Here is a 24180-nt window from a genome sequence, read left to right as displayed (position 1 = left end):
TTAAGTCCTGATGAAATCAACGCCCTGTTCAGGAACAAAAAGTAATTTTTTGATTTGAAACCCCATAACGTTTTCCTGAGATGTTGGTTTATGAAATACAATGTGAAAAGTAGTGCGATTTAAATTCTAATTACAATATATTATCATATTTCCTACATTTGATCACTAAATTACTGTCAGGCATATTTAAAGCCCAAGGAGAAGTTGTTTTGATGGTGAAACCTCCAAACCTCTGGTGTCTCTGAAAGTCCTGAATCTGCTCTTTACAGGACACCCAGGGCGTGTCATGTGACATGTATGATGTCAGAGAAACTCACTAAAATATAATGTCCTCTACAGTGGACAAAAGTCCATTCCTGGGTCCAATTTATGTCTACTATGGAAGTCACTGGCCACTGTCTGGTTACCAGTATTCTTTTAAAATATCTTATCTTGTGTTCAGCAGATGTAAGAAACTACAGGATTGGACAACTTGAGGGCGAATAAATAATGACTGATTTCTTTCATTTTTGGGTGACCTGTCCCTTTAAGGTGATATTGTGATATAGTGGTCGAGGGAGACGCCCAGTGGTGTGACAGAGCATTGCATTGTTTATGTGCGCAATATGGACAAATCATTATAGGAAAGAAATTCATGAGAATCTTGGTATTTACATTATATATTTCAGACTTTTTATTCTTATAAATACAAAGCGTAACTGTGTAAACTTTTTTAATAATCTGCTCGTGGTTCAGAAATGAGACTAAAACATGAATATTTCGAGAGCATTAGTTATTTTTAATATATTACATCTATCTGCCCATGGGCTTGTAACTCAGCAATGACATAATTCCCACTTTTAATATTATAAGTATGGCTTTGACATAATTTCGACTTTTTATATTATAATTATGACTTAGTATGTTATAATTTTGACTTTTTATCTCATAATTTTTTTCATTTTTTTTTTACAATTATCATTTACAAAATCAACAGAAAAAAAGAAAAAAAAAAGCAATCACTAACTTGACGTAATAGTCATTGCAAGTTCAGGAAACTTGAATCACAGCTTTCATCATTGTACATTTTTTTATTCACAAAAATAAGTTTCTCACGATTTTGCCAGATTTGACGTCTTTCCTGCAGAGATTTCTCTTATTGTAAAATCTCATTGATAACAATAAGAATAACACGTTTAAGAATTATCATATCTTTCTTACTGAGGTGTACTCAGTACTTACTCTTATGCTATTGTATTTCAATGCAGTGTTTCTTTTCTTGCAATAAAATAAATCAAGTCAAGTCAGCTTTATTTCTATAGCGCTTTTACAGAACAGAGTGTTTAAAGCAGCTTTACAGAGATAACGGGAAAATAATGTTTTTAATAATTTCTTGTTTCCAGAAGAAAATCGCGTCACACACCAGGTTAAGTAAGCATTTTTGTTATAAAAAAGTTATTAATTTAGTTCATTTATAATACATAAAGAAAACGCTCTGGAGAAAACAGTGATGTCATCGTCCAGCTCAGTTCAGTTCTTATTAAACGGTGTCAGTGCAGGCAGATCAATTAAATTGTTGAATATTAAATTAAATTTAATAATAATAATGATTTAAAAAAAAATAAAAACATGAATTACAGCGTTTATTTTAATAAAACTACTTTTCCCAGAAGGCTCAGCGCGTCAACCTCTGCACTCCTATTGGTTGTCCTACCCATGTCGTCATCAGCGCGCAGTTAGACATGACGCGGGCGCGTCCGGGACTCAGCAGAACTCCGCGATGCGGGTCGAGCCCCCGGTGTGTTCGGTAACGGGTCTGAGCGGCGACGCGTCGGTCCGTCCATGAGAAGCTCCGCGGCGGCGCTGTTTGCGTGTGTCCTCGCGGTTCTGCTCCACTGGCTCGGCTGGACCGACAGAACCGCGCTGCTGCTGGGCTTCAGTTCCGCAGGTACCGTCAGCTGGGCTGAAACTTCTCGACTTTTCTTGCTCTGTTCCCACTGTTATTTGTAGGCATGACAGTTTGTGTTGAAGAGTAAGTGTGTGTGTGTGTGTGACCTCTGCATTCGACACATCCTGGACGCATACGGTGGGGTAATATATAAACGCTTATAGAACAATTAATGCATGCATGCAAGTCTTTATTAATCAGTTCTTATGAAGCTGATGCATATAGATATATTAATGCATATAGAAACTTGGTGCTCAGGTTATTTAGAAAACTAACACTTAACTGAACGTGTAAAGATAAAATAAAAAGTGCATATTCTCAATTCTATTAGAAAAAATAATGCATATAAACTCTGATTCTGACTGCATATGTAAACTATTGCTCGTTGCATATATATATTCCATACCATACCATCTTCTTCCGCTTATCCGGATATATATATAGAAATTAAAGTTCCATACATTGAACGTTAATGGTATAAATTGCCTATCTATCTATCTATCTAATTAATTTATGAAATATTAATGTTCAATGCACATGGAACTTTAATGCACGTTCTATGAATGTAGATTAGAACATGAATGATCGGTGCATAAAAAATTCACACTCTGCTTATAGGACATTAATGCTCAATTAGATGATGAGTAAAAATAAAAACTAATGCACATTTTATTTAGAGCAATTACTACTTTTACTAATACTATATACGTATGCATTGAGCATTAATGGTCTATAGATATTAAAATCTGTCTATTTACTATAATGTATAAATATTATATTTAATGCATAGGTAACCTTAATGCTAAATGCATGTAGAACATGAATGATCAATGCATAAAAAACATTAATACTTTTTTGCTTGTATAGCATTAATGCTCAATTCTTATGATGCTGAGATAGTGCTCAATTCATACGAAGCGATTCCTGCTTAATGCATAATATAATGTATAGATCATCCAATGCATATATAACGTTAATGTTGACTGCATTTAAAACATGAATAATCAGTGTATAACCATTGCACATTATCGTTCCATAAGCATGTAGAACAACTGACTTATAATATCACTAATGTTCATTTCTGCGGGGTTGGGATTATGAGATGTGAAGTGAATGCACATCATCACTGACCGGTCTGCGTTAGTGATTGGAAAGGAGTTTACAAATAGAAGAATGTGTGTAGAAAGTATCACTGAATCTCTGAGAGATTTACCTGGCAACAAAGGCTCAGATGCACATTACACACTCACTCTGATGTCTGTCACACACGGTGAAACAGGACACAAGTGACAAACCATTAGGGGATCCAAAGGGCCGCCGCTGCCAGAGGCTTTCATCTGTTCTGAGTTTCAGCCTGCCAGAAAGGCTTTTTACATGTTTCAGACATATGCAGTGGTGGAGAATATCAGCTGATTATTGTGTTTCTGTTAAATATTGTATTTTTAGACAACCAGAAGGCTGTGCATGAGGTGTTGGTGGGCGTTCTGTCGGCTCGGCATCATTATGAGCTCCGGCAGGCCATCAGAGACACATGGCTGGGGTACATCAAACATCACCCGCACTTCAGGACACGGTCGGTCCCACACACACACACACACACACACACACACTAGGGCGGTGAAATGATTAATCGCATCCAAAATAAAAGTTAGTGTTTACATAATAAATGTGTGTGCACTGTGCATAATTATTTTGTATTTATAAATGCATATAAATGCAATTACACATGCATATATTTAAGAAATAGTTGCTTATATATACTGTATTATAAATAAATATAAATATTTTATATGTAAATAACAAATTTTTCTTAAATATATATATGCATGTGTGTATTTATATATGCAAAATAATTATGCACAGCACACACACATATATCATGTAAACACTAACTTTTATTTTGGATGCGATTAGTCACGATTAATCGTTTCACAGCCCTAACACACACACACACACACACACACACACACACACACACACACACACACACACACACACACACACACACACTAGGGCTGTGAAACGATTAATCGCATCCAAAATAAAAGTAAGTGTTTACATAATATATGTGTGTGTACTGTGCATAATTATTTTGTATTTATAAATATACACACATGCATATATTTAAGAAATAGTTGCTTATATATACTGTATTATAAATAAATATAAATATTTTTTATATAAATAACAATTTTTTCTTAAATATATACATGCATGTGTGTATTTATATATGCAAAATAATTATACACAGTGCACACACATATATTATGTAAACACTAACTTTTATTTTGGATGCGATTAGTCACGATTAATCGTGTCACAGCCCTAACACACACACACACACACACACACACGCCTCATTACAACTCTGTTCACACATTGATTTACTGTAGAAGATCAGACTTTGATATTGACTGAAAAATGGACTAATTGGCCTGCAACTTTATCGAACCTTATAAAAATCCTTGAAATATTCCACATTTAAATATCATTCCAACAAAAGCTCATTAGGTTTCTGCGAGTGTTGCCTCAGTTCTTCTGGATTGAGTCTGTCTCAGGTTTTTTTTTCAGTTTCTTCATGTAATCCCAGACGGATTTGATGATGATGATGAGTTTAGATCACACCGGCTGTTGTCAGACTCCTTGTGCATACACACATCTCACTGGATTATTGCAATTAATGGAAAAATGAATGTTTGGAAATGTAAACTGATATTTCCTGCAGCAAAAGATTCAAATAACTGACTTAAAACCATTTGAACTAAAGAAAGTATTGAAACTATTGAAAATACTAACGTGTTTTAGACTTTTGCACAGTACTTTATGTAATATAAAATGTTGTCACTAATTTGTAATTTTATAGTCCTACGATTATCATGATAAAAAATATTAAATTAGTTCATGTTTAATATTTGGTAATTATGTTTTTAAATATGTGAATATGTAATTCTATTTATGTTTTCATTACTTAATTTGTAATTGTTTTATAACCATGTGAGTATGCCTATTGGATAATCCAGTCAGTGAATGAAATATTTTACAAATCACAATTGAAAATAAATCTGACTTGAATATTTTCTCTTTTTATTTGAAAATCGATGCAAAAGATCAGATAATGAATAACAAATAAATGTTCAGTGTTCAGACTGGTGTAAAGAGTCCCTGAAAACCATACTTGAGTGAAAGTACAGATACCTTACAGTGAAAATGTGAAAGTCATCAATCCCAATATGACTTGAGTAAAAGTCTTATCCTCGCTTTCACAGACGAGGCTTGAGTCTAATCTCAGTCTAAAATGTATGTTTGATCTGTTTTAACTGAAAGTGTATCTTAAAATATATCAGTGCCGTTGTTTTGTCTCAAGATGCACACCAGTGATGTTGTTTTCTAAGACGCGTTTATAAAAGCTACTTAAATGTCCTAATTAAACTAAAGCCTAATCCTGGTTTAATCTTAACTCTGTCTGTGAAACCGGGCCTTGGAGTCTCTGATTTTATCAGTACTGAAGTATTTTACGCCTCAACACCTGAGAGACACATTTATTTTCTAAAATTAAAATAAAATCTCAATATTGCAATAAATCAAGGTCGACACAACAGCCTCTTAAATGCCTACAAACACTCAAGACTTAGTTGAGCACAAGCGCTCAGAAAGAGCACAAGTAAAGCAAAATCCTTCTAAAGGTCTCTTGGATATAATGGATAAATAAGTCAAATTAAATAATCAAAGCCTAATTGCACTGGACGTGCTGGATATATGAAACACCTGCGATTCACAACGACCTGCTAATGCACTCGCGTTCACTTCTGTGGCTTTGTTGACAATTCTGGGTGAGGAAACGGACAATGCCCTGTAGACTGCGATATACAGTATATCTCATGTGATATACAGATGCCCTGTAGATGGCCAGATCACATGTTTATAGCAGAAATAAACTGATGAAGAAAAAGTTTGGTGCCATGCGAAATGAAATGAGTGATTACTCATTAGAAAAGTATTGGAATAAAGAGTACATGTGTGACCCTGGACTGCAAAACCAGTCACATGGGTAACTTTTTTGAAATTGAGATGAAATAAGAAATTGAATAAATATGCTTTCCATTGATGTATGTTTGTTAGGATATGACAATATTTGGCCGAGATACAACTATTGAAAATCTGGAATCTGAGGGTGCAGAAAAATCTAAACATTGAGAAAATCTCCTTTAAAGTTGTTCATTTATGTTGGCGATTGTGCAGCATTCACTCACAAAAATACATGTTTTATATATTTACAGTAGGAAATTTACAAAATATCTTCATGGAACATGATCTTTACTTAATATCCTAATGATTTTTGGCATAAAAGAAAAATCGATAATTTTGACCCGTACAATGTATTGTTGGTTATCGCCACAGATATACCCGTGCGACTCGAGACTGGTGACGTGATCCAGAGTCACATATACTTACTCAAAAAATGTAGTCAAGTCAAGAATAAAAGTTGTATTGCTAAAAAGATATTCAAGTACAGTAATACTTTACACCACAGATCAGTGGATAAACAGATTTACATTATAAAACCTCGTTCAGACTCTTCATTCTGATTGGATGCGACCTTTTAACAGTCTGTGGATGCGACACAATCAAAGCCTCTGTAAAATAGCCCATAAACACACACGTCTGATGAATTCTGTATTCAAAGGTGTTAAATTCCACTCGACATTACACCCTTAGTAGTGTTGCACTTGCTAGTCGGTGTCACAAATGAGTGATTTTACAGTAGAATCATGTACTGATGTTTATTATTATATTTGAAAGGGTGATGGTGAAGTTCATCGTGGGTGAACACGGCTGTGCTGTCGCTCCAGAGGATCGTGAAGACCCGTATTCCTGCACGCTTCTGAACCTCACGGAGACCGGTCAGTTCATCTGATAAACCACACACTCCTATTCGTAACATGTAAATATGTTCCTGATTCAGAGCAGACTCAGTTTCGTGAGGCTTAGATAATGTCACTTTTTACCATTCTGCTTTTCTGCCTCGTTTCCTCCCTTTGATACTGTTCATTTCATAGACCCCCTGCTCTCTCTCTCACACACACACACACACACACACACACACACACACACACACACACACACACACACACACATCTGCACGCCTCGCAGGATGTGGCCTGAAATCATAGTGTGCACTTGGGTTCTCTTCTAAATAGTCAGCATGTTTTGGCTTCCAGCTGATTTCATTGGAACATCCTGTAATAACGTTCTGCATTTTGATGATTTAGCCTCATCTTCATGGTCAGTTAGAGGAAAACTGAAATTAAGTCACAATTTAACTTTCACAAATTAAGACCTTTAATTGGTCTTAAATCAGAGCAGAAAGTCATGGCGTTAAATGTTGCATGCGTTTCAAAAAATGAACATCTTCCTCAGTATTTTTGTCCTGTTTTCCAGTAAATATCTAAACGAGTTTAAATTAAGATGCATTTACTGGAGGTACAAATGTAAAATGAAGTCTTGAAAAAGTGTTTATGCTTGAAATAAGAACAAATATCCATCAAAACCTTTAAATTAAGCAGATTTTTCTGAGTCCAACGTCAGATATTTGTTCTTGTTTTAAACATAAACGCTTCGGCTAATTTCATTTTGATCAATTTCACAGGAAACAAGACTTCATATTTAGTCATTTTACATCTGAAGTAAATGCATCTTGATTTAGGAATCTTTAGATGTGTGTACTGGAAAAACAAAGAAATAATGAGGAAAAACATCACTTTTTTGCAGTTTGATCAGAAGGAACAGTACAAATTATTTCCATATTTTAGTCGTTTTAAAGGATTAGTTCACTTTCAAAACAATTTTTGCTGATAATTTATTCACTAGTGAAACGATCGGTCATTTTCTAAAAAATAAAAAATATCTATATACTTTTTAACCACAAATGCCCGTCTTGTACCATCTCTGAGATGCGCCACGTATTACGTCATCACATTGGAAAGGTCACGAAAAAAAATAAAAAAAATAATAAATTAAAACAAAGATGTCGGACGATTTTGAAGTTGGAGAAAATGAGATGAAATTTTTCGCCCTTCTCTACCTTTCTGAACCGGAGTACACAGACAAATAACTTGGATAGATGACGTGACGCGTGACCTTTCTAACGTGATGACGTAATACGTGGCGCATCTCAGAGATGGTACACGACGAGCATTTGTGATTAAAAAGTATATACTGTACATATATATATATATATTTTATATTTTTTTGAAAATGACCGATCGTTTCGCTAGATAAGACCCTTATTTCTCGACTGGGATCGTGGTGAGACTTTGAAGCTGCATTGAGACGCACATTTGAACCTTCTTTGAACATTGGTATAGTTGGTTGCCATTGAAGTCCATTCTGTGGATAAAAATCCTGGAATGTTTTCCTTAAAAACCTTCATTTCTTTTCGACTGAAGAAAGAAAGACATGGATATCTTGGATGACATCGGGGTGAGTAAATTATCAGCAAACATTTATTTGAAAGTGAACTAATCCTTTAATGTGCATGCAAGGAAAATTAGGTAACAAAAGTGCATAAAACTGTAAGTGTAAAACACAGCGTAATGTACTACATTAACACAAAATAGCAAACTGCCATTCAGAAACAATCCACTTTCACTCACAACACATCTACATATTGTTCGTCAAAAACACCAGACACTCAACTTGATCTGCGCTGAAGAAAACACACACTCATCGCTGATCGATGTGCAGGTTTGGCCAAGTATGTCGTTGCATGATTATTGCCTGATAATGAATCAATCCACATTTTTGAACGAAACGGTCTATGAATGATTCAATGACTCAATTAATCACTCGTTAAGACAATGATCTGCCGCCACCTACTGGCAGTTTTAGGATGCGTTTACACGACAACGATATGCTTAAAATGGAGAAGTTTTTCCCTTGAGATTTCCGCGTACAGACTATATATACTTTTTAACCACAAATGCCCGTCTTGTACCATCTCTGAGAGAGATGTACGCCACCATCACATTAAAAGTAACAGATATTTGTTACTGACTCTGAAACTTTTAAGTGTTTCTTCTTACATATTGATGTTACTTTCAAATAAATTTTTGTTACTTGGTCTTAAATAAGTCTTAAATCACCCTTCATAAAATCCGCACAAACCCTGAAAAATGCCGAGTTAGAATTTTCGGAATGTTCAGTTTTTCGAATTTGAAAGTGGAAATTCCGAAAAGTCAAACTTGTTATTTTTCTGTGGAACATGAAAGAGAATTTTAAAAGTAGCAACTTATGGAACGACATTCCTGTAGCTCAAACATTACAGCATGTATAAATGTAAAAATGTTGATGTGATCATGCAGGAGATCGACTCACAGGTGTGATTTTTACTCAATTTTGACTGTGTTTTGAGGAGCGTGACAGTTTGAGAGTTTCAGAGCGGTGATTGGTGATGTGTTATGCTAATGTGTGAGAAAAGCTCTTCAACACATCTGTGCTTCTGCCTCTCGTCTGCGCCGTCTTTAATTGGCTTTTGTCTCAAGGACGAGGAAGCGGCGAGTCTGGAGCTCGGAGAGCTGGAATGAGCGGCTCGTTTCTCGATAAACGACTGTGTTCCTCCAATTGATCTCCTGGGTAATAAATGGCCGCTTTCTAATTAAGCCGAGCAGCGAGTCTCTTAAAGTGCTGATGTGTGGATTATTCTGCAGCGGCGCGTGAAAACACCTCCACATAAGGCTTTATCTTTAACCCCTCTTCTGCTTATTTGTTTAATGATTGTGTTGTCACGTGATCAAATGAATGTGTTTTTGCATTTTAATCAAAACTATTAAAAGATAAATGAAAGTATGAGAATTATGTTGTTGTGAGCATAAAAGGTAAACGGATGATTTGTCAAGGTCTGTTCACTCTGTGCATTCATCAGGTGCATTCTGGGATGCTTTTATACGCTTATTGAGGAGGAACATGTGTGATGAATGCCTGATGATTCTTTTCACTGCAACTCACACATTAAAAATGAACTAATAATAATATGAACCATAATAATAATAACAATAAAAGCAATAATAATTAAAAATAATAAATATAATAAATATTATAATTACATTTTAATTTAAATAATTATATATTTTATTCTTATTTTAGTTGTTGTTACTACCAACAAAAATAATAATGGTAATTATAATATTGCTATTAATAGAGAAATTATTTAAATTAAAATATAATTGAATATTAAACTTTATAATATATAAATTATTATTATTATTACTAATATTATTTTATATTTAAATTTAAATGCATTTTTATTATAATTAATAATAACAATGATTATTATTAACAGCTAAATTAATAAAATGTATTATTATTCATATTAATAACAAAAACATCAATATTAATAATAGTAACATTTAAATAAAAATATAAATGAATAAAAGTATAATTATTACTATTAGAGAAATTAGTTAGATTAAAATGTAATTGAATAAGTTATTATTATTATTATTATTATTATTATTAAATTGTATTTTAATTAAAATCATTATTTAATAAAAATAACAATAATAGAAGTATTGTACTAAAAATATATCCATTAATTATAAAATAAAACCATCTTTACTATTAATATTATTTTTATTATTATCAATCATTTAATTTTTCTAAGGATTTGGTATTCCCTGGTGTTTAACCCTTGAATGCTTCAGCTGATCCCTGATCTGTGTTTTCAGTGTCGGATGAGGAGATGTCCATCTTGAGTGTTCCTGAGGGCTCAGCGCTGGTGCCGTGTGACGTCTCTGCGCTCAGCCTGGACTTCAAGGTCCTTCACCCTGTGGTCATCACTCAGCTCGGCGTCTTTCCCAACGGCCCGAGACACGAGTTCACCGGGAACGTCACCGTTCGGCTGCTCCAGGTGGACCAAGAGGTACGAGCACAGGCGTCAGGGTCACCTGAATATAATGGTGCGTTCAAGTCATCTCGTAAAGATCGTATTTACCAGTTGAACGCACATGAACGCCACAATGTCAATAAGAGTGGGAAGTTCGGGATTTTCTTGAAGCCCTGATCTTTACGAGTTGTGGGCGTGTCAGAGAGAAACATGGCGGAATACCACTATACTTACAGGTATTTATCAGTCATATTGTCAGGCTTACATACAGCGAAGTAAGCTAATTACCTGCACAAAATATGATTGCATTATAATATAATTGTGTTCCCTTCAATTTCTTTCTTACATTTTCGTTATTTGGTCTTAAAGGAGAACTCCGGTCAATTTTAACATTGAGCTCATTTTTTTGTACATTTGGAGTGCTGTCAATACAGAGAACAACGACAAAAATCGGTGTTGCCTACACCGAGTTATTCTATTTTTAAAATTTGCACCCTGTTGACTTCAATAGGGCAAGTACTAAACCTGCTTTTAGCCTCTTAACATCCTTGATGTGTCATTACAAGTGCACAGAAAATGTGAGTGATTCCTTTTGAGTGAACACGAGTGAATCTGACTGCACTAGATGTGAAAGATATGTATAAAAATGATGTTATTTAAGCCAGCGCAAATACCTGTGTTTACATCCTGTTTTCGGTTTAAGTCCAAAGTAATCGATTGCCGAGTTCACGCGCGTGATCATTGGTAACTAAACCAATGCGCGTGAACTCGGCAATCGACTACTTGCCCCATTGAAGTCAACAGGGTGCAAATTTTAAAAATAGAATAACTCGGTGTAGGCAACACCGATTTTTGTCGTTGTTCTCTGTATTGACAGCACTCCAAATTTACAAAAAAAAAATGAGCTCAATGTTAAAATTGACCGGAGTTCTAAAATATTCAGTTGCTAAAATATGTTACTTCACACACTCTTCATATCACAGTCCTGCAAAGATGACAGAAAATTAACTCGCATTTGCTGTCGCAAAACATGAGCTGTTTTAGTGTTTTAGACCAAACATATAATGATGAGTGAGAGCGACCTGGTTCATCAGTGAATGAGGAGATATTCTGATAAATAAAATGATCCTGTCAGAAGAATTGCGCGATAACTTTATTATTTATTTCTCACTGAGATTACCGTCTGTATCATCTCAGTGAGCTTTTGTGTTCAGGGTTCACACGGGTCCTTGAAATCCAAAGTTTGTGAATCTGAAAAAAAAATTTAAGTCCCTAAAATGTTTTTGAAAATAAAAATTTATTTTGTGCAAGAAGTTTTCTGGAAAAAAATCCATATTATTTCCTCTGGTCCACTAATGTGTTATTTCGCCATCGCTTCGTGGCCTATGCGCACTAGCTTGCTTGATTTACGTTAGTTACTCGCATTTACGCGTTACGTGAAGTGCTTCCCGCTTGAGGTACTTGTGTTGTGTGTTGCCATGACGTTCACGCGCGCAATAAACTACTACGATGGAACCTGAACGTTTGTTGTTGGACACAGCAAATGTGTTCCCACATTAAGTCCTTGAATTTGAGGATATTGGACCTGGAAAGTCCTTGAAAGCTCCTTAAGGTGTGGGAACCCTGTGTGAGGTTAACACATGCGCAGTGAAGGTGAATTTAGCGTTTTCAGGCGTTTTCCAAAAGTTTCTCATCCAGAACGGAGAGCGTTTTTAAAGGAAAATGCTGTTTTCAAATGTTTCCGTATTAATGCAGACGTACGTAGCACTGCTTCTCAACCCTACCCAATATCATTGTACAAATCAGAATAGACCCTGTGACCCATTTTTGTGTGTCGACCCACCAGTTGCTGTAAAATATGCATAGAACAGTCATCTTCCATTAAACTCGGATTGCACTCGGAAAGTCACTCAATTAGTTCTTGCCACTGGAGGAACCTAAAATATCCTGCTTGGCTTTTTAAGGTGAGTTTTCATCATTCCCCGCCAGACATTACTCATTTATTTGATAAATGTGCTGGAGATGTGCCGTGCGGCAGAAGTCAAAAGACGTATCGTTCATTCCGACAAGCCGGAGAGATAAATGTGCGGAGAGCAAACTCAATAAAGTCTTCTCTATCAGCGCGGCTGGAAGTGGACGCTTTGATTGTGAAGTCTCTCTGATCTTGTGTTGGACGAGCCAGAGGTCGACGGATCTGCGTGATGAAATCACACGCCGCTTAATCCAACAATTTAACACATTTCCACGCTTTGTCGAAGTCAACAGACTAACATACGAGAGCTGCTGATGTGAGAACACTGGAGTCTGGAACAGATGAGAAATGAGAGGACAGAATTCAACAACAGTCGTATTAGGAGTGGGTTTTACCAGTATGTGCAATAATGTACTTACTTGCTTACTTTTATTCTTTATTGTCAGACAAGTCTGAAATTTTTCTTGCATAAGAGTGTCTATGTTTACAACATCCAACATACATTCTACATCGACATACACTTAAACCTCACACATTATACATTCAGTACAACACTTATGCATCTACAACACCTTCACAATACTCCTGATTTCTGATTAAGTGTTTTTGTTCAGCGCTAAGATAGCCTGGTGAACAAAAGAGTGTTTCAGCCTCGCTTTGTTAAATCTGGGGTGTTGGAATGTTGTCCCAATTAAACATTATTACAGCTTGTTTTGAATTATTTATACATTTCCAGCCTTTAAAGTCATTGGTTTGTTCTTGGCCTTAGGCAGTTTTACCATAGTTCTTACGGTTTAACTGTGGTATTAGTAATAAACCTTATAAAGCACGGCTCCTCACTGCGGTTATTGGATCAAACTATGACATTTAGAAATTATAAATACAACCGCTGCACTAATGGATTATATTACAGTCCCTCAATATTGACTGTTTTATTTGATATAATTATACTAGTCATATAATAATGGTTTGGGTTTGAGTGCTGAGAAATTCAATTCAAACAGAGTTGTGGGTTTTTCAACTATTGACACTTTTATATACTTTTATATATGGGGTTTATTTTAATTAAAACTAAGAGATTTCAATCTTCACTTTTTTTTTGTTTTTTGAAGGTCACAGTAAAACTTTATTTTATTTTTTCTTATGTCATTTAGGCAATTTCTGCTTGTAAAATGCTTATTTTATTGATGTTGTTTTTTTACTCTCATCCACGACCCAGATGTTCACTCTTAAAATATGAAAACCTATCATGAAAATATAATTATATTTTAACACATCATAATCTTGATTAAAAAATAAAGAGTGAAACTAACATTTTAAGATTTCCGTGTGTGTGTGTGTGTGTGTGTGTGTGTGTGTGTGTGTGTGTGTGTGTGTGTGTGTGTGTGTGTGTGTGTGTGTTAAAAATCTGTGAGGTTTTTTTTTCGAATCGGTTGTCATAATCAATTATGCAAAAGTGTTTGAATATTATTTACTTGCATGCATTTAAGGATATATAAAATAGCCTTAACAAGAAAATTAAGTCCTAAAATGTCGTCATCGCTACATAATATCTAAATTCATATGTGACGTGATGGCAATGACAAAATATGAACATATGAAAAATGTAAAATATGAACCTCGATCAAAAGTATATTTATATTTTAAAATATAACATGATCATCTTAAATAAAAAATAAAAGAAAAATATATGACGTATATATTTGTTTGTTTGTTTATCTAAAAACTTTTTTATATCAGTTAAATTATGCAAAAGTTTAAGAGTATTATTTATGTGCATAATGATATATAAAATAGCCTTAACCCTTTAGAACCTGAAGCCAAAATAGGTGTTTTTCACATATTTAGATTTTTTTTTACTGTAAAATTCTAAAATAATGTGCTATCTTCATGTGCAAGGTGTCATCTTTTTCAGAAAAAAAAAGGCTTTCAACAAATTACAGTTATTGACCATTACGGTGTTTGGTAAGTTTGTAAATAGAATTTAAAAAGACAAAAAAAAAAAAAGAGAATAAATTTTCTGATTTTTATTTTGAAAAAAAAAGAATTTTGAAATTGATGAAAAAAATGAAAATGAAATTGTTGCACAGTTTTCGTTAGGACACTTTTTTTTATACACACACACACACACATACACACACACACACAAATGCGTGCATACATAGGCACGCACACTACATGCTAAGATACATGAAAGAGTAACGGCCAAGTTTCATTAAAAATCATTTTTCAAGACAAAAAGCCTGCCATTATAATCTTAAAGTCATCACCGCCATGGAATTTCACACTAAACACATGATGTGTGATGTGATGGAAATGACAGTCGCACCAGGAAGATGAAGAGGTGTAAGACGTGTCGTCTGGAGGCCGATGAAGATGAGGAGCAGACATCACATATTGACTCGTGTGTGTCAGTTTATTCAGAGAGTGTTGCCCTTTCAGCTGTGCAAATATGCTCTGTTTTTTCTTCGTGTGTGTGTGTGTGTGTGTGTGTGTGTGTGTGCAGGAGGCGGTGGTGAGCGCTCGCTTCAGCACTCTGAGTCCAGGATCACGTGTGGGTGGGATGTTTTACAAGCCCGTGGAGCAGTTCATTCTACCCAAGGTGACGCGTTCAGTCATCACTCACACCAGCATCTCTAGAAAACTCCTACAGTAATGTCTAAGTTATGGATAATGTACATCCATCAAAAGAATAGCTTGCATCAATGGACCGAATGGACATTACACGGCGATTACATTAAAGAAGTGTCTCAAATATCTGCATGAGCATCATTGTACAGTGATTCTGTGACCTCGAAATGTAGCGTCTGACCAATCAGAATCAAGCATTTCTGAATAGAAATTGAATAGAAAATTGCATACTTTGCATGTGCTTCACTTTTTGTTTTTTAAAATTAGTTTATTTATCTATATATCTTTTTTAGAATTTGAAAGATAATGAAGATATTGTTTGATAAGTGAGATCTGTGATTGTGCTCCTTGAAGTAGTGCTTGAAATATGTAATGTATATGTATATGTATATGGCGCTGATAATGTAACTCGTGCCAGAGAACGTGTTTTCTGTGAATGCGTCAGTTAAAGACCCAAGGACAAGATATGATTCATAAAGACCAGGAGTTAGAAGTGCAGGCAATTTAAGACAAGAGTCAGAATTATAATAAAGTGAGGAGAAATTTTACTGAAGATAGTTTGCAGTTTCATCAGGCAGAAGTTCAGCTTCAAGAGGTCGCTCTGTTACAGTTACGAAGATCACAGCAGTTATACCCTTTTTTATAAGTTATATTCACTCCTCTTTTGTTCGTCCAACAGCCTTTCATAAAAGTGAGGGAGCTCTCTGGATAATTTGGATAGTGACTAAGCCAATGTGTCACTTTGTCTCTCTGCCGTCAATTATTTTTACGTTTGCCATTATGATCACACTGGTAACTGTAAAACACTGGTAAAAAGTAAAATCTCATAAGCAAGATTTTGAGAATGACTCTGAGAAATCATTCAACTCATTTGATATTTCGAAGCAAACATATTGATTAAAGGGGTGGTTGATTATGATTTGACTTTTCTAACTGTAGTTAGTGTGTAATGTTGCTGTTTGAGCATAAACAACATTTGCAAAGTTACAACGCTCAAAGTTTAAAGCAAAGGGAGATATTTGCTTTTAAAGAAATGGCTTTTTAAGGACTACAACAAACGGCTGGTAGAGACTACACCACATTCCTCCTGGTTTAGTGACATCACCAACCCTAGAATTTACATAAACCCCGCCCCCGGGAACGTGATTTATAGATTATTATGACAGAATATGCTAATCAATGATTAGAAGATAGTTACAATCAGCAACATAAATTTAAACATAAACAAAAACGTTTTTGAATTTTTCAGGACACAAACTGTTGTAGCTCCGCCCCCCTGTGCCGGGAGCAGCAGCTCATTTGCATTTAAAGGGAAAGACAAAAACGGTGCGTTTTTGCTCACCCTCAAAAAGTGACAACTTTAACATGTTATATAAAAATATCTGTGGGGTATTTTGAGCTGAAACTTCATATACACTCTGGGGACATCAGAGACTTATTTTACATCTTGTGAAAAGGGCTTTATAGGACCTCTTATAACACTTATTAGATTTCTTTGAGGCATCAGTGGAGTCCAGAATGCACTCTCTTCACATCTCAGTGTCTCTGGTCTTCATCTGCAGGGTTTCGAGGGAACGCTCCTATGGGAAGCTCAGGATTCATCCGGTCTGATGTCTGTCAACACTTCAGCGGTGCGTCTGAATAACGGCGGAGGCGTTCTCAAGTTTGGATCTGTGAGAGCAACAACTTCCTTTCATTTGAATGTAATATAGTAGAAAGTGCACGCTGCAAGAATGCTTCTCTTACTTAGTATTTTTGTCTTGTTTCCAGTCCAAATATCTAAACATTCTTAAATCAAGATGCATTTACTAGATGAGGAAAATACCATAAGATTTTATGTCTTGTTTTGCGGGGGATTTCATCCAAATTTAGTGAGTTTTTGCTTAAAACAAGCAAAATTATCTGCCAATGGGGTCAGAAAAGTTATCTAAATTCAAACAGAAACAAGATTCTTTTTCTTACCATATTGTTTTAAGCAAAAACTCACCTAGTTTTTTATTTATTTCCCCAGAAAATAAGACATAATATCTTATGGCATTTTCCTACTTAAGTAAATGCATCTTGATTTAAGGATTTTTAGATATTTGGACTGGAAACAAGACAAAAATACTAGGTAAGAAAAGCATTTTTTGCAGTGTAATAACTTAATGCAAAGTTGTTTTGTTCTGGAGGGTTTTTATTGGCTCAGATCAAGAAGGTTTTGTAGATGTGGCACGAGTCCATCTTTCAATCCCAGAGTTTTCCTTCTCATCAGTAAAAGGTTATTGTGTGTATTTTCCTCAGGTTGAAGATGGCACGTTGCCTCACAGAAGCGCTTTGGGCTTCCCGGGTCTCGCTGGAGGATTCATGTTTTCAGTGTACGGTACGTTGAAGAGAATTATGTAGTGTTTGTGTTCTGTGTCATTCAGCTTTGTGCTTTCATGATCAGTAACTGAATGGACTGGGACGTAGGAGAACTTTGGCAGCTTCGGTAAGATTATTTAAAGAAGTCTCTTCTGCTTATCAATTCTGCATTTATTTGATAAAAAAATACAGTAAAAATTTTGAAATATTATTACAATTTAAAATAACTGTTTTCTGTGTGAATATATAGTAAAATGTAATTTATTCCTGTGATCAAAGCTGAATTTTCAACATCATTACTCCAGTCTTCATTGTCACATGATCTTTCAGAAATCATTCTAATATGATGATTTGATGCTCAAGAAACATTTATGATTATTATCAGTGTTGAAAACAGTTTCATATTTTTGTGTAAACTGTGATGCATTTTATTTTTCAGGATTCTTTGATGAATAGAAACTTTTTTTTTTTCACTTCACACTTTTTGTGCGGCTTCATATTTTGTAGAAACTGATACACTTTTATTTTTTTATAATACAATTTTCCAGATGTGGAGGTGTTGTCTGAGCTCTTGCGTGGGCGAGCGGAAAGGCAGCGGAGTCGGGCCGATCAGCTGAAACACGAGGACGAAGCCCTGCGGGACGAGAGCCTCCGACACGGAGACATGGTGTTTGTGGACGTGGTGGACACCTACAGGAACGTGCCTTTAAAACTGCTGCAGTTTTATAAGTGGTTAGTGCATTACCCAATCACCTCCCAGACCTCGTTCTCCAGGTACAGAATTGCATATTTGCCAGAAATTACAGTACAACAACTTTGCTAGTTATTTAAAGTCATTGAATCCCTTAAAACTCATCTTTGATCACCAAAATGACATATTTAAGCGTTTATTCCTCCAAAATAAAATATCTTGAATGTAACTCGACACCCTTGCCTCATTTAGTATGCGCGGTTCTATGAATATGCAAATGAGCCCCGCCTCCACTCACTCACTCAGCTCAGAGATCCACTGGTTGACGATCACACGTTGATCTGATTGGTTACAAGGTAGTTTGTGACGTCAGAAACACCAGCGATTTCAAAGCGTGTTTTTGAGACTGTCTTTGGTTCACTGCAGTTTTAAGGAGGAAATACTCAGCAATGCTGTCGACTTATGAACTTACACATGGTTTGACTTAAAGCATATTAAAAACACCACATAGACACATAAACAACATTAAAAGCTGGATTTTCCTTATTCTTATCAGTTATGATGGTAACTGACATCCTCAGGGTTTCTGACTGTCGTCTTTGTCGGGTCTCACACTCACCGGTGTGTTGTATTGTGAATCTGCCTCAGTAAAAGCAGATCGACAGAGTTCAGGGGTTTTAATGAAGCGTGTAAATTCCCCGCTCGCACAGGTCGGTGGAAAACGCTGACTTCAACCTGCTCCTCAAGACTGATGATGATTGTTATATCGACGTGGACGCCGTCCTGCTGAAGACGGAGCGCAGACGCCTCACACACACCAGCCTGTGGTGGGGCAAGTGAGTGAGCCGGACCACTTTCTCTTCGGGAATCAGATTCAACATCATTCATTAGAATAGATGGTTATGCAAAGAAATTGTAGCGAGCAGAACGAGTCAGGTTAGAGTTATAGATTTGTCTTAAAGGTTTGATTGATTGAAATAAAATTGATAAAAATACTGAAACAGAATCAGTTATGTAAAAAAATAAATAAAAAAATCAGGATTCAAAAGTTTTTGCGTCACTAAGATTTTTTTTTTTTTTTGGGTGAAAGAAATCAATACTTTTTATTCAAGGATGCATTAAATTGATCAAAAGTTACAGTAAAGACATTTATAATGTTACAAAAGATTCTATTTCAAATAAATGCTGTTCTTTTAAACTTTTTATTCATCAAAGAACCCTGTAAAAAATTGTCCATAACTGTTTTTAAGAGTGATAATCATAAATGTTTCTTGAGCATATTATACTTTTATATTAGAGTGATTTCTGAAGGATCATGTGACACTGAAGACTGGAGTAATGATGCTGAAAACTCAGCTTTGATCACAGGAATAAATTATATTCACATAGAAAACAGCCATTTTAAACCGTAATAATATTTCACAATGTTACTATTTTTTTTTATTTAATTTTTATCAAATAAATGCCTTGGTGACTTTTGCAGATCCCAAACTTTTGAACCGCAGTGTATATTTATTAATTACATTACTAATTAATACTTTAATTCAGCAAGGATGCATTAAATTGATCAAAAGTGACAGTAAACACATTTATAATGTTACAAAAGATCTCTTTGTGTGTGTGTGTGTGTGTGTGTGTGTGATTACCGAGTTGTCTTGTGGACCGTGTTCTTCAGTTTCAGGCAGAATTGGGCCGTGGATCGAGTGGGGAAGTGGCAGGAACTGGAGTATGCGAGTCCTGCGTATCCGGCCTTCGCCTGCGGATCTGGATATGTGGCGTCCCGGGATCTGGTGGAGTGGCTGGCCAGCAACGCACAACATCTGAAAGCGTACCAGGTGCCGTCTCACACTAGATGATGCTTGATGATGATGTGTTTTCATGACCTTCTTTCAAAATACAAAGGGATTGCTTTTTAGAATTACCCAGCATGCAACTATATTATGATAAAGACCCCTATAAACAGAAATCCATGATGACAAAGACACGTGTGACGCCTTTAGCACCTGTTCATAAGCGACGCTCTCTTGAAATCAATGCTTGCAGAGTCAGATATGTCTGTAATGATTTCATTCGCTCTAAATATCACACATTTGTTCTGGACATTGAGTCTCTAATCGGTTTCTCGCTGTGATAAAGCCACTGAACCAAGAGAAATGCTGCTAAAAGGGCATTTCTGCCAAATTCATTCAGATGATGTATGCAGAAGATATTTACAGTGTTTTTCAGCTTGTAAATGCATGATTTCACAGGGAGAAGATGTGAGCATGGGCATTTGGATGGCAGCTGTGGGACCGCGCAAATATCAGGTGAAAAACACAGCTGCACAACTACTGCCTTAATATAATATAGCAATAATATATATTTATATATATATATAAAATATATATATATATATATATATGTATGTTCACACACATAATAATCTATTTGTGATCTAAAATGAACGTTAATAGATGTATATTATTAGAGAATCATTATTTAAAAATTAAATTCATTTTTCAGCTGCACACCTTCAGAAATCAACTACTGCCTTTATGCATATATATGATAATATACATATGATCTAAAATAAACGTAAATATATGTATATAATGAGAGAGTATATATAGATATATTATTATCATTTCAAAACCAACTATTGCCTTGATTTTATATAAATATAAAATTAAATACACACATATAGGTGTATATATATATAATGAAAGAGAATATTACTAAAGGTCATTATGCATTGCATTAAAGGTCTATATTTGATCAGTTCATCAGTAACCGCACACTATCAGTTCATTCACTTAAAAAAAATATATATTTTTTTTATTTATTTAATATGGTCACAGCAATAACATTGGACGAACCAGATGCATTGTTTAAAGTGTTATAGCACATGTGCTAATTTTCAACACCTGTCCAAAACCCATTAAACCCGTTGCCTTAAAATGAAGTAAATAAACTTAATGCTTAATTGAAAAAATTGTTATGTGAACTTGACAATTCCACATTACTTAAAGGCTTAAAGGGATATTTCACCGCTGGAAAGATGAATGTATATTTAAATTGGGTCATTTATGTAGTAGAAATTTAAATTATTTTAGAAGTTGGAGCCTTCTAGACTGAGAAAAGCCAGAAAATGTATTTTTGGCTCATGTGGATGAAAGACAACAACTCCCAGAATGCACTTGCTTCGCTGCCCTGAGGCCACTCCCAAGCCACGCCTACCGGTTACAGAGGGCAGTATCAGGAGAAATGATACGACTAGGCTACTAGTCGACTGGAAACTGAAAAGACAGCGTTTTATCGTGAGATCCCCCTATGGGCGGGTTGAAGACATGCGGGACGAGCTCTTCCTACTGGCTGGAGTCTCTCGCCTCTGGACTAAAATGATTTTTGTGACGATTTTTGCGTCATCTGAGGTTTTTTCCAGACACACAATACAGAAATCTCTCGTCTCAGGGGGACATGAGGGAGGGAAGCACGGTCACTCGAGAATACTACCGGGTTTCTACTGATACAAAGCTTAATGCTAATTGTTGAAGTATCCCTTTAAGGCTTCTCAATTAAGCATGAAGTTAATTTACTTAATATTAAGGCAACGGGTTTCCTCAATTGTTTTAAGTTAAGTCAACTGATCACTTTTTACAGTGTGGGAATCAAACCATGACATTGATGGAGTGTTATAGGATTATAACGGGTTCTAGTGTGTGTGTGTGAGACAGGATTCAGGCTGGCTGTGTGAGAAGGAGTGTTTCGTGGACATGTTGTCGTCGCCGCAGCATTCGGCTCAGGAGCTGCGCTCGCTCTGGGAACGGAAGAGGAAGTGTGGCGATCCCTGCGGATGCTCCTGAACACTGATGTCTCACACTCAACACTTCACTGATCTTCTCGTCCTCAAGAGGCTCCACTTTTCCCCCAGTAATAATAATGTTCACTTGTCCTTTTCTGTTATTGGTCACAGGCTGGCTTTGAGGATCGTGACATAAATACAGGGTTTGTGAATCGTCAGGGCAGCTTTCCTGTTCTTTATCTTGTCACGTGTCTTTCTGTCTCTTTGCCTTCTTTATTGCGGCGAGTTCTCAATCACCAAACACGCAAACCCTTTTCACTGCTTTTAACTGAGCTGGACGCCAAAATTGTTACATTGAAATGTTCTTTTATGAACAATAAAAACATTGCAACAGGCTGCAGATGTGTCTGTTTGTGTGATGACGAATCAGCGTAGAGCAACTTCTTACGTCAGAACGGAGGCTCACTATTGGCCAGCATCACACACATGACCAGCATCGGCCAATAGTGAGCCTCCGTTCTGAAGTACAACCCAGAAGCGCTGCGCTGTTACACTACGTGAACTCACTCAGAGAAACACAGAAGAAAATGAAGAGTTGAACAAAGTCGTTATTTTTGCGCACTAAAAGTATTCTCGTCACTTGATAAACTTAAGGTTGAGCCACTGTAGTCACTTGGACTATTTTAAACATTGTCTTTACTAACTTTCTGGACCGGCAAGTTTCACTAACTGAGAAGCCTGTGGAGGAGTGAGACAGCTCTCAGATTTAATCAAAAATATCTTAATTTGTGTTCTGAAGATGAACGAGAGTCTGACGGGGTTGAACAACATGAGGGAGAGTGATTACTGACATAACTTTCATTTTTGGCTGAACTAACCCTTTAATGCAAGACATTATAGATGATTAGGGTGAAAATTAACAAATAGATATCTCCATACATTGAGAATTGCATATTTCAAGTTTTCTGAAATGTTTTGTTAAATATGCAAATGATGCATTATCTTATAAGCCATGCACTCATTTGCATACATTTCCAGAACAGAAATCTGAACACTGGATGAAGCCAGCTTTAAAATTCTTCAATCAAACTTATTTGATTTTGTTGAGTTGCAGGTTTTCACAGAGTGGATTTTGGATTTCTCTATTCATCATTCCATAAATCAGAACATATCTATAAAACATAACATATATTTTCACCATGTTTTAGGAATAAAAAGTTCAATGAATCAGGTGAAGGATGTATGAACAAACCTTCAGAATATAGATGTGAAAGGTGTGTGTGTGAAGCTGCTGAAGAGATTTCTGACTCACTCACAGCCTTTAAAGATATGAATTGAATTTAAAATCTTGCAAATATATAATGTCCAATAATAAAATAACCCAAAATTAACTATCGCACACACAAAACCTCTACAAACAATGTTTTTGCATGTAGTGTCTTGCCTTAAAGGGATAGTCATCATTTTCTCATCCTCAAGTTGTCCCAAACCTGTATGAATTTCTTTCTTCTGCTGAACACAAAAGATATTTCCTGAATGCCAGTAACCACACAGTTGTGGACCCCATTGACTTCCATAGGATTTTTTTTTTGTCCACACCATGGAAGTCAGTGGTGTTCCCATCAACCCATATTGTTCAAAATACCGTATGTCAACAGTTTAACGAACCTTCGCTAGCTTTTTCAGTGAGATTCTTGGATGTGAAAAAGTCGCTGGTGAACAAATGTTTATACTGTTGCCGTTAAGCTTGTAGAAATCAGTGTTAGCAGGAGGTGATATGAGGTTATAGAGCCCAAGTCAAATGCTGTAATCTGGTTTGTTTCATATTTAATGCGTCACTGCATCCAGATTTACCTCAAACACAGAAACATCATCAGTGAGCTCGAGTTCATGCTGGGATATTCTACCTCTCGATGCCAAACTTGCCCATCTTTTCTCTCCACATGGTGTCAAA

The 24180-nt window shown here is 35.8% G+C and overlaps 1 protein-coding gene across 4 annotated transcripts; it reads left to right on the top strand.

Annotated features, from left to right (window-relative positions):
- The first annotated feature begins 1686 nt into the window (after nt 1-1686).
- On the top strand, nt 1687-22622 carry b3galnt2 (beta-1,3-N-acetylgalactosaminyltransferase 2). Of its 4 annotated transcripts, none has more exons than XM_081351926.1 (12): nt 1687-1927; nt 3374-3500; nt 6728-6828; nt 10651-10844; nt 15287-15382; nt 16974-17084; nt 17695-17773; nt 18303-18486; nt 19156-19281; nt 20121-20280; nt 20695-20751; nt 22159-22622. In XM_081351926.1, the coding sequence occupies exons 1-12, from the start codon at nt 1822-1824 to the stop codon at nt 22285-22287; spliced, it is 1470 nt and encodes a 489-aa protein (XP_081208052.1). In that variant the 5' UTR covers nt 1687-1821; the 3' UTR covers nt 22288-22622. The 4 variants fall into 4 exon arrangements, with proteins under 4 accessions (XP_081208052.1, XP_081208051.1, XP_081208054.1 ...); XM_081351925.1 differs by having other exon boundaries at nt 22141-22622; XM_081351928.1 differs by having other exon boundaries at nt 20096-20280.
- Nucleotides 22623-24180: the final 1558 nt, after the last annotated feature.

This window comes from Scardinius erythrophthalmus, assembly GCF_964197995.2.
Source record: "Scardinius erythrophthalmus genome assembly, chromosome: 21".
In the NCBI taxonomy this organism is placed as follows: Eukaryota; Metazoa; Chordata; class Actinopteri; order Cypriniformes; family Leuciscidae; genus Scardinius; species Scardinius erythrophthalmus.
This window is presented reverse-complemented; position numbering and strand designations above follow the sequence as displayed.